Source organism: Panthera onca, chromosome B4, assembly GCF_046562875.1.
Source record: "Panthera onca isolate mPanOnc1 chromosome B4, mPanOnc1 haplotype 2, whole genome shotgun sequence".
Lineage (NCBI taxonomy): Eukaryota > Metazoa > Chordata > Mammalia > Carnivora > Felidae > Panthera > Panthera onca.
Genome location: NC_138345.1, coordinates 44641270 through 44653404, shown reverse-complemented (window position 1 = coordinate 44653404; position 12135 = coordinate 44641270). Strand labels below are relative to the sequence as shown.

The following is a 12135-nucleotide window of genomic DNA, read 5'->3' as shown; positions in this document are numbered from 1 at the left end:
AGAGACAGAAGTAGGTCCAGATCTCCCTGACTACAGAGCTCATTGGCTGAACTATTAATTTACATTTATTTCTATTTATTACACTTGCTTACACAATTAAAACTACCCTCACAACTTTTAACATTCACAAATCTTTCTGGAAGTTTGTACCAAAACAGTTCTTCCACAAATGATCTATACTGTTGTAATTTTATCATTTTATGGTTACACATATTACAATTAATGGCAGTTTCTGGTGTTAAAAAAGTTCTTGAAGAAAGTCATTTTTTAAAATTTTGTTTTCAGTATTGTTCAAGTTTTGGATAAGTTTAGTGTGTCACATTAACAGTTTTGAACATATACGTTTTTTCTTTTAAAATTTAATAATTTCTCAGAACTCCACAATAACCCCAAATAAAAGATCATTTGATAATAACACATCACCTTTTAATAAATAAGTATGTCACCAAATAAAAGTAATTTATTACAGGATAGTTCTATATGTGCTAAAACACAATTCCCCAATCAGAATACTCAACTTTTAACCAATAATGGATTTAAAACTTGTCAAAAACATTGGTGCAACATTTTCTTTCTAAGGCAGCATTTTAGTTTTAACCCAGTTATTCTAATAGTGTTGAAATGTTTCTGTGGAATCTGGCCTTATATTAATGAGGACAGTGTTATTCATGAATTCCTTTCTTCTTCACTAATCTATTGCTTTACATTTTTCCAACCAATACTACTGTGTCAAACAGAATATCAGAATAAAACCCATTTATTCTATCATGACACACTCCTTTAAAGCTCTTAGGAAATTAGTACCAGATTTCACATTGTTCAACTGCAAAAGAGTAGTATCACTTACCCCGCGCTCCACCCCGTGTGAGCAATCTTGTCCTTACATTACATACATTATTTATCAAGACCTTCAGTACAGTTTCATACAGCTCTGTGCCTGTCACGACTCAGCTGCAGACATGAATAGCCAAGAAGTCACTTATGCAGAACTTAATCTGATGAAAGACTCAAAGAGACAGCAAATGAAACCCAAGGGCACTAAAAGTTCCATTTCAGTAACTCAGCAGGAACTGCTCTATGCAGAGTTAAATCTTCAAAATGCTTCTCAGGATCTTCAAGGGAATGACAAGAATTATCACTGCAAAGGTAAAACATTTAATATGCACACAGTATAACTTTTCTAGGATGTGCAGTTAAGGTGCAGGGGTGTAGAGAATGAGCCGGGAATGATCTCATAGTTTTCATTTGTGAATATCAGAGCTTGGAGTTGGATAATGGTATTCTAATTGAAATCTAAAGACTAACTTTACTCAGCTATTGTAATTTGTAGTCTTTGACCAAAAGCTCATGGAGTATTACCTTTACTTAAAATGCAATCATATATTCTGGGAAAAGATTACGATGGTAGATATGGGCTTGGGGTCCAAGTGTTTATTTGTGACTCCCTGTGCATCTGTAGTTCTCTTATATGTAACTTTCCTAAATAATTATTTCCTTCCACCCTTTCTCAGTGTTTTCATTTCTCTTCTAAATATTTACTATTATTTCCAGGGAAGCTCATTGCTAGGATCCTGGGAATCATCTGCCTTGTCTTGATGTCCACTGTGGTAACAATAGTAGTTGTTACCCGTAAGTGTTTGAATGACTATTTGGGAACTTTTCATTTTAATGACTGTCAGTGCCTCAAAATGTCTCCTACTATTATGGAATAGAATTTCCATTTTAATGCATATGTGCTCTAAATGTGCAATGGTTATTCTGAATTTGTCAAAAATAAAAATAACAGAATAATTGCAGACAGCATTACACATGTGTTCAGATGTCATTACTCAAAGAGATGATCTAGGAGAAATGTTGTTGAGAAATACAAATTAATTCTTGAGATCGATTATGCCAAATACTATAAGAGATGGTGAGGTTTGGTTTTGTAGGCTTTCGAAATATTTTCTCCCTAATCATTACTTTATTAATTTTGCTTAGTAATATAAATTTTATTACAGTTTTCTAATTCTAAACAATACAGAAAGTTTTAAATTGAGAAACTCAAATCATTACAATGTATTTGGTTTAATATTAAATTTTTATGAGGCTTCATTTAGTTTTTTCAGCTACTGAAATACCAGAGCAGAAAAATTTGTCCCTGACAACAAAGATCCAGAAAGGTACAAAGTGATTTTCAAAATTCTAATATTAACATAGTTTCTATTTTATCTCTACCTTTGGCTGGGCAACAATGGTACTGGAGTTTTTGGAGGAAAATTAATTACAAAACTGGGTAATAATGGTTCAGAAATGATGATTATACGAGAGTATTACTTCTTAGGCAACAATATGAAGAGATACTCATTTAAAATTGCCATACCCATTGTTGCCAATTTCCTCAAATTTTCTTCTGGTATAACATGATGAGAGATAAATCATTTTACTATTCTAAAAAAGTGGCTTTGTTCAGTGATCTCAGGACATGCTGAGATGGATATTTTTGTGTGTTTGCTTTATATGGACACATAAGTTAGGGAATGAGAAGCTGACCGTTCTCTCTGTGTGTACATGAGCATATTTTGTTTTATTTATATGGGTCTGTGAGGGTGCATAAATATGTACGCATGTATATCCATATACAAGTATGTAAATTTACTAGAATTTGTTAGTGTTCAAAATGCTTTTGGGTAATATCTCATAATCTTTCTCCAGCACATCACTGTGGTTGTCCCAAAGAGTGGTTTGTGTATTCCAACAATTGCTATTACATTAGCACTGAGAGAAAATCATGGAATGAGAGTTTTATGTCCTGTGCTTCTAAGAACTCTAACCTGCTGTACATAGATGATGAAGAAGAAATGGTAAGATTTCAAATATTCCAGATTTTATTAATAGCTTGTCAGTTAATATAATATTTGTAGAGTTCATTCATAGCTTTGTACATATTTATAGTTTATTTTAAAGTCTGTTAATATTACCTAGTTTGACTCTATGATATTTTATTTATATTTTTATATTTTAAGGTACGCTTGATAATTTCCACTTCTTGCTTTTCATAGAAAATTGTGCTTCTATAAATGCTCTTTTGCCAGAAATAAACTTTGCTATTTAATTTTACCACACATCAGGCCTTTGTCAGCCCTGCCAATTTCAATATTATGAAGTATCTTCGCTTATTTTTGGACTTTATGTCAATGGAATCATGCGGTATGAATTTTTATGTGTGTTTCCCTTCGCCCTCATGTGTGTGTAATCCATCTATGCTATCACATTTGTCTATAGTTTGTGAATTTTCACTGCTGTCTTATATGAATATGATATTTTAAAATCTATTCTCAGATACAACTTTAGTTTACTTTTAATATGTGGTGAGGGCACTATGAAGAATTATTTTATGGAAAGCCTTTTTGGGGCACCTAGTTGACTCAGTCAGTAGAGCATGCGACTCTTGATTTTGGGGTTCTAAGTCCAAGACCTACACTGTGTATAGGGATTACATAAAAATAAAACCTTAAAAAAAGAAAAGCCTTTACTGTATCTTTTTTACATATTACTTTGTAATTATAATAATATATATGAGGCATAACTATATAGTATATAATATGTTTAGGCATGTCAATATTATATTTATCACAATAAAATAATAATGTAGAAATATAACACTATCATGGTATTTATGAGTAATCATAACACATTTTCCTCTAAGCATTAGAATGAAACTTCACCTTCACAGGTATGTGTGTATTTCAATTTATTAGGTTATTCCAACATTTTTCTAGCTTATTGCGTGAATACATGTTGTACCAAATGGGTTCTTGATCCAAAACGCAGTAGTCTGACAAAATTAATATAATAAGCTCTGAATGTTTCATAACAGTACCATTTTCTGGGCTGTAACTCATTAGGATTGTTTCTTTTGTGTTAGAGAGAAGTGCTCAAGTGTGTCCCTTGTCCATTTCTTCTAGATGGTGTCTTCTTTTCCCTTTTTAGAAGTCCTTGTCATATTTTAGATAAGAGCTCTTTTTTGAGTTTTAAGATGCAAATGGATCTTTGACTCTTGTGACTTGCATGTTTACTCTTTTAATGACCAAAATTTATTAATGTCACTATAATTCAATTTATCATTTTGGGCATTGGTGCTTGTTTGGGATCCATTTCAGAAATTAGTTAGAGTTCATGAATATAATTTCCTATATGACTTTCTAGGATTTGTTGATTTATTTATTAACTTTTAACTAAGGTTTATGATCCATTTGTGATGCTGTATTTGTGATGCTGTGAGATAAAAGTGAAGGTTATACTTTTCTACATCACTACGTAATTGATGGAACAAAATTTGTAACAAAGTAGATTCTTTTCTTTACATTTAATTTTTATAGAGTTATATATGTAAGTATATAAGCTCTAATATGCTTTATAAGATAGTAATCTATTATATATCTTTATAAAATTATATATACATATAATCACAACTACACAGTCTATCACAACCCACAGCAGCTTAAGTAAAATGTAGAGCCTTACTTTTCTTTATGTCCCTCTACTGTGTCCCATTTACAATAGAATTGTCTTAAATATTTCTGTATTTATGCTGAGAATCACATGGATGTTATAATTTTGCTTCAACTGATAAGTTTGCTTCAAATATCAAACAATTTAGAAAACACAAGAGATGAAGGAAAATCCGTCCATTAAGCCTAATGGTAGTTTTATTCTTTCTTTTGTTCCCTCTTTCTTCCTGATGATCCAGGACTCCTTTTATCATTTAATTTCTGTTAAGATAATTCCCTTTAGCAGTTCTTTCAGAGCGGATCTGGTGGTGGTACATTTTCTTAGTTTTCCTTTATTGGAGAATCTCTTGATTTCCCCTGCAAGCCTGAGTTATATTTTTATTGGATAGTCAATGGTTTTGGATTGGAATAATGCAGTTAGTATCAAAAACTTTTCTGTCTTTCCAGCATGCCTTTTCCCCGTTATTTTGACTGGAGAGAAAAAATTTTGGGGGGATTTTTGTGTGTACCTGTTGTGTCTGTGATTTGCTGGCCTCTCAGGCACCAGTCTGGGATATGTGAGGTGAAAAGAAATTCCAGGGAGCTGACCTCCCTGTCATTCCTCGTTTTTCCAGGGCTGGGATCTGCCAGCTTTCTCATTACCTTTCTAAATCTTCTTATGTTGTCTTATTATGTATAATGTCCAGGGGTTCTAGCTATATTTAGTGGGATGAATAGGGAAAAGTCTATCCTCTATATTTTTCCAAAACAGGAAGTCTGGTCTGTGGTGGTTTTAATTTGAATGTTCCTAAGGCAAACAGTTTTGAGCATCTTTTCCTGTACTCATTTGCCAATCTTCTATGTTTCTTGGTGATGTAATTCATGAAATATTTGATTATATTTAATTTTTGTTATTTGCATTTTGAGAATTCTTTATGTAATCTGGCGGCAAGTCTTTTATTAGATGTATGATTTGCAGTTATGTCCTTCAAGTCTGTGATTTTTCTTTGTCTTCAAAAAGCAGAAGTAAGTCATTTATTTTGATGAAGTATACTTCATCAATTTGTTCTTCTTTGGATCATGCTTCTGGAATTCTGTCTAAAAAGTCTATCTAGGGGCGCCTGGGTGGCTCAGTTGGTTAAGCGTCCGACTTCGGCTCAGGTCATGATCTCGCAGTCTGTGGGTTCGAGCCCCGCGTCGGGCTCTGTGCTGACAGCTCAGAGCCCGGAGCCTGTTTCGGATTCTGTGTCTCCCTCTCTCTCTGACCCTCCCCTGTTCATGCTCTCTCTCTGTCTCAAAAATAAATAAACGTTAAAAAAAAAATTAAAAAAAACAAAAATAAAAAATAAAATGTCTATCTAAAAACTAAAAGAAGTGTATAGTTTACGCTTAGGTTTACAATCAGTTTGGAGCATTTTTGTATGGAGCTTAGGGCATGTAATTATTAATATTATTTGATAGTTATTTCCACAGCGTTTGTTGACAAGACTATACTTTCTCCAGTGAATGACTATGCATCTTTGTTGAAATCTGCATTCCCTATATGTGTGGATATAAATTTTCACCTTCTAATCTGTTTCATTAATCTAGTTATGTATTATTTTTAACTTTTTTAACGTTTATTTATTATTGAGAGACAGAGAGAGGCAGAGCATGAGCATAGGTGGTGGTGGGGGGGGGGGGCGGGCCGAGAGAGGAGGAGACACAGAATCTGAAACAGGCTCCAGGCTCTGAGCTGTTAGCACAGAGCCTGATGCGGGGCTTGAACCCACAAACTGTGAGATCATGACCCCAGCCGAAGTCGGACGCTTAACCAACTGAGCCACCCAGGCGCCCCTAGTTATGTATTTTTATTTCAATTTCCTGTTTAAAAAGCTATTTTTTAAAAAATACATATATATTAATTTTGCTTTGTTGTCTTGACTACTCTAGATATTTGAGTGGTATTTTCTCTTATTTTTATTTTTTAAAAGTTATTTTTTCAAATAAGAATATTAGTTTTATCAAATGCCTTCTGCAACAGCGAAGTCATTTTTTTTTGCAATGTATTAAATTTCAGTTAGTTAACATATAGTGTAATATTAGATTCAGATGTAGAATTTAGTGATTCATCACTTACAATATGCAGTGCTCATCACAAGTACCCTCCTTAATACCCATCACCCATTTAACCTATCTCCTCCCCCATGCCCCTCCAGTAATCATCACTCTGTTCTATTTAAGAGTCTGTTTTCTACTTTGTCTCTCCTCTTTCTCCCCTAAATTCATCTGTTTTTTTCTTAAATTCCACATGTGAGTAAAAGCATACGGTATATGGTAAGTGTCTTTCTCTGTATGACTTATCTTAGCATAATACTCTCTAGCTCCATCCACATCATTACAAACGGCAAAAATTCATTCATTTTTTATGTTTTGGCTGAGTAGTATTCCATTATATATATGTAACACCTCTTCTTTATCCATTCATCAGTCGATAGACATTTGGGCACTTTCCATAATTTGGCTATTGTTGATAATGCTGCTATAAACATTGGGTTGCATGTATTCCTTCATATCTATATTTTTTAACCTTTGGGTCAATACTTAGAGATGCAATTGCTGGATTGTAGGGTAGTTCTCTTTTTAACTTTTTCAGGAACCTCCATATTGTTTTCCAGAGTGTCTGCACCAGTTTGCATTCCCACCAACAGTGCTAGAGCGTCCCCCTTTCTATGCATCCACACTAACATTTGTTGTTTCCTGTGTGGTTCATTTTAGCTGTTCTACCTGGTGTGAGGTGATATCTCATTGTAATATTCCCCGATGGTGAGTGATGTTGAGCATTTTTTTCATGTGTCTATTAGCTAGCCATCTGTATGTCTTCTGTGAAAAAACGTCTATTCATGTTTTCTGCCCATTTTTTCACTTGATTATTTGTTTTTTGGGTGTTCAGTTTTATAAGTTCTCTATAGATTTTGGATACTCAGACTTTATCAGATGTAATTTGCAAATATCTTCTCTTATTCCAAAGATTGACTTTTAGTTTGGTTGATTGCTTCCTTCTCTATGCAGAAGTTTTTTATCTTGATGAAGTCCCAATAGTTCATTTTTGATTTTGTTTCCTATGCCTCAGAAGATATATCTAATAAGAAGTTGCTATGGCTGATGTGAAAGAGGTTATTGACTGTGTTCTCCTCTAGGATTTTGATAGTTTTCTGTCTCACATTTAGACCTTCTATCCATTTTGAATTTATTTTTTTTGTATGGTGTAAAAAACTCATCCTGTTTTTTTTTTTTTTTTTTGCATGTTTCTGTCCAGTTTTCTCAACACCATTTGTTGAAGAGACCATCCTCTTTCCATTGGATATTTTTTCCTGCTTTATCAAAGATTAGTTGACCATATAGTTGTGGGTCATTTCTGAGTTTTCTATTCTGTTCTATTGATCTATTTTTGTGCCAATGCCATACTGTCTTGATTGCTACGGCTTTGTAATACATCTTAAAGACAAAAATTGTGATGCCTCCAGCTTTGTTTTTCTTTTTCAAGATTGATTTGGCTATTCGGGGTCTTTTGTGGTTCCATACAAATTTTAAGATTGGTCTACCTCTTTGAAAACTGCTATTGGTATTTTGATAAGGATTGTATTAAATTTGTATATTGCTTTGGACAGTATAGACATTTTAACAATATTTTTTCTCCCAATCCATGATCATGGAATGTTTTTTTCATTTATTTGTGTCACCTTCTAATTTCTTTCATTACTGTTTCAGAGTTTTTAAGTACAGAGCTTTCACCTGGTTGGTTACGCTTATTCCTAAGTATCTTATGGTTTGGGGTGCAATTTTATATGGGATTGATTCTTTAATTTCTCTTTCTGATGCTTTAGTTTTGGTGTATAGAAATGCAACTGAATTCTGTACATTGATTTTGTATCCTGCAACTTACTGAATTCATGTGTTAGTTCCAGCAACTTTTTGGTGGGGTCTTCTGGGTTTTCTGTATAGGGTATCATGTAGTGAAAATTTGACTTCTCTCTTGCTGATTTGGATCCTTCTTATTTCTTTTTGTTGTCTGATTGTTGAGGCTAGGACTTCCAGTACTATGTTAAATAACAATGGTGAGAGTGGACATTCCCTGTCTTATTCCTGACTGTAGAGGAAGAGCTCCCAGTTTTTCCCCACTGACGATAATATCAGCTGTGGGTTTTTTGTATATGGCCTTTATTATGTTGAGGCATATTCCCTCTATCCCTGCTTTGTTGATGGTTATTATGTTGAGTCATCATGGCTGGATGTTGTATTTTGCCAAATGCTTTTTCTGCATCTATTGGAAGGATCATAAGGTTCTTAGCCTTTCTTTTATTAATGTGCTGTATCACATTGATTGATTTACAAATAATGTACCACTATTGTAGTCCACGAATACATCTTACCTGATCATAGTAAATGATTATTCTAATGTACTATTGGATTCAACAAGCCAGTAGTTTGTTGAGAATTTTTGCATTCATGTTCATCTAGGATATAGGTCCATACTTCTCTTCATTGGTGGGGTGTTTGTCCGGTTTTAGAATCAGGGTAATGCTGGCCTCATAGAATGAGTTTGGAAGTGTTCCTTCCGTTTCTATTTTTTGGAATAATTTGAGAAAAATAAGCATCAACTCTTCTTTAAATGTTTGATAGAATTTTTAAACATATTTGCATATTTTCATAATATTCTCATATAATTTTACTGAAGTATTATATACATACAGATGAAAACACATGTCATTCATGCCAACAGATGGCAGAATTTTCAAGTGTCACTGTCACATGGAATGAGGAAATGAATTTTACCAGCACTGCAAAATACCCCTTTCATGTCCTTTTCTTCATTAAAGAGCACATTATATAAATGAAATCATACTATGTGTATACTTTATATTTGGCTTTTTTAGGTAAAGCTAAACTCGTGAGACCCATCCCTATAATTGCATGAATTTGTAATTTCTCGACACTTCCTTGCTGTTCTATTGTCTGATTCTGCTACAACGTATTTTTCCATTCTATTGATGATGCCCTTGGAATTTGGGGTATTGTTCCATTTGAGGCTACCACGAGTTCTTCTACTATTCATATTTTAGCATCAGCTTTCAAATATATATATGTTTATCATTTCTTCCTTCCTACTATGACTTTAATTAACTTCCATATCCATCTATATCTATATCCAATCTATATCTATATAATGTCATTATACATATCATATCTTCATAACCATTTATCTGTTGGAAGACACTTCGTTTGTTTTCATATCTTGGCTACTGTAAGTAATGTTGTATTGAGCATGGCTGTGCAGAGATCCCTTTGAGATACTGACTTCAGTTCCTTTTAATAGATACCAAGAGTGAGATTACTGGATCATTTGATAGTTCTATTTTTAATTTTTTGAAAAACCACTATACTATTTTCCATTGTGGCTGCACCAATTTACACTCCCACCTGAATTTTTCCCATTCTTCACATTCTACCAATATCTTTCCTCTTTGTGATAAAAGTCATCTGAACAGATGTGAGGTGATTATCTCATTACTTTATGCTCACTGATTTGTATTTCCCCGATGAGTCATTTGTTGGGCACCTTTTCATGTACCTACTGGCCATTTATATGTCTACAGAAAAACGTCTACTCAGATCCGTTCCCCATTTTAAAAATTGGATTAGTTTCTTTTTTGTTATACTGTTGGAATGGTTCTTTTTATATGTTGGAAATTAGTCCCTTGTCAGATGTATGGTTTGCAATTACATTCTCTCATTCAATACATTGTATTTTCAGCTTATTGATTGTTCCCTTTGCCGTGCAAAAGCTCTTTATTTCAATGTAGCCTCACTTTTTATTTTATTTTTTGGTGCCTGTGCTTGTGGTGACATATTCTAGACATTATTGCCTGGACCACTGTCAAGGATCATTTTCCTTTTGTCTGTACCAGTGATTGCATACTTTCATACATTTTTATGTTATGATTTTTTTGGTTGCTGTTTCAGTTTGAAGAATTCCCTTTAGCATTTCTATGGGATAGAGGTCTAGTACTTATGATGCATGGCTTTAACAGATCACCAGGGGAGTCCTGTTGCTGTAATCCTGTGACTGACACCTACGGCTAGAGTAGAAACTGATCCAATCCACCATCCCCTGGGATGGTGGGAAGTTCTTTATCTCTTCTGTATTTTGGAATGATAGCTTTGCTGAGTAAGGTATTCTTGGTTGACAGTTATTTTTTGCCTTTGATCACTTTGAAAATAGTATCCCAAATTCTGGGGAAGAGGCAGAGTAAGAAGGTCCTAAACTCACCTCATCTCATGGACAAAACTAGATAACACCCACATAACTGTAAATAACCTAGAAAATGACCCAAAGACTTACAGAACAGACTCTGAACAGCTGAATGTAGAAAAGAGGACACATCCAAGAGCGTAGAAAGTCCAAAGATCCAGTCACAAGCTAGGCAGACCCTCAGGACCGTGCATGAGAAGAGGGGATGCCATGGGTGTGGAGAGAGGAGAAGAAAAGGCCCTCACACAAAGCACCCCAGACATGGGGAACACACTCAGAGAAGATGAATTTCCATTACATTTGGCTTCAAAAACCAGAGGGGTCTTATTTTGTGAGTTCTTATAATCAACCTGGCTTAACACCTGGAAATTTATTTATTTTTTAAGACTTTATTTAAATCCAAGTTAGTTAACGTTTAGTGATGTATATATATATATATATATATATATATATATATTCACTAAAAGTGAAATATATATATATATTTCACTAAAAGTGATTATATATATATATATATATATATATATATATATAAAATCAGCATTTTTTGTATCCTTTGGATAGATACCTACTAGTGAAATTGCAGGGTTGTAGGGTAGCTCTATTTTTTGTTTTTGTTTTTGTTTTTGTTTTTGTTTTTGTTTTTTGAGGAAACTCCATACTGTTTTCCAGAGTGCCTGCCACCAGCAGTGCCAAAGGAGTCCCCTTTCTTTGCATACTCACCAACAGCTGTTGTTTCCTGAGTTGTTAATTCTAGCCATTCTGACAAGCGTGAGGTGGTATCTTATTGTGGTTTTGATTTGTATTTCCCTGATGATGAGTGATGTTGAGTATCTTTATGTCTGTTTGCCATCTGGATGTCTTCTTTGGAAAAGCATTCATGTCTTTTGCCCATTTCTTCACTGGATTACTTGTTTTTGGGAGGTGTTGAATTTGGTAAGTTCTTTAAAATTTTGGATACTAGCCCTTTATGTGATATGTCATTTGCAAATATTTTTTCCCATTCTATCAGTTTCCTTTTATTTTTGTTGATGGTTTCCTTTGCTGTGCAGAAGTTTTTATTTTGATGAGGTCCCAATAGTTCATTTTTGCTCTTGTTTCCCTTGCCTCTGGGGACATGTATAGTAGGAAATTGCTGTGGGTGAGGTCAAAGAGGTTACTGTCTGTTTTCTCCTCTAGGGTTTTGATGGTTTCTTGTCTTACATTCAGTTCTTTCATTTATTTTGTGTTTATTTTTATGTATGGTGTAAGAAAGTGGTCCAGATTCATTCTTCTGCATGTCGCTATCCAGTTTTCCCAATACCATTTGCTGAAGAGACTTTTTTCCATTGGATATTCTTTCCTTCTTTGTCAAAGATTAGTCGGCCGTAC

General features: G+C 34.0%; 1 protein-coding gene across 1 annotated transcript in view; it reads left to right on the top strand.

The window, feature by feature from the left end:
• The first annotated feature begins 932 nt into the window (after window positions 1–932).
• Window positions 933–12135, top strand: part of LOC132694722 (NKG2-F type II integral membrane protein-like) — a 29121-nt gene continuing 17918 nt past the window's right edge. Inside the window, exons 1-4 of the mRNA XM_078450088.1 lie at window positions 933–1146; window positions 1552–1629; window positions 2109–2162; window positions 2695–2843. Coding sequence (XP_078306214.1) covers window positions 960–1146; window positions 1552–1629; window positions 2109–2162; window positions 2695–2843 — 468 coding nt within the window. The 5' untranslated portion in view covers window positions 933–959. The remainder of the gene's footprint in view (window positions 1147–1551; window positions 1630–2108; window positions 2163–2694; window positions 2844–12135) is intronic.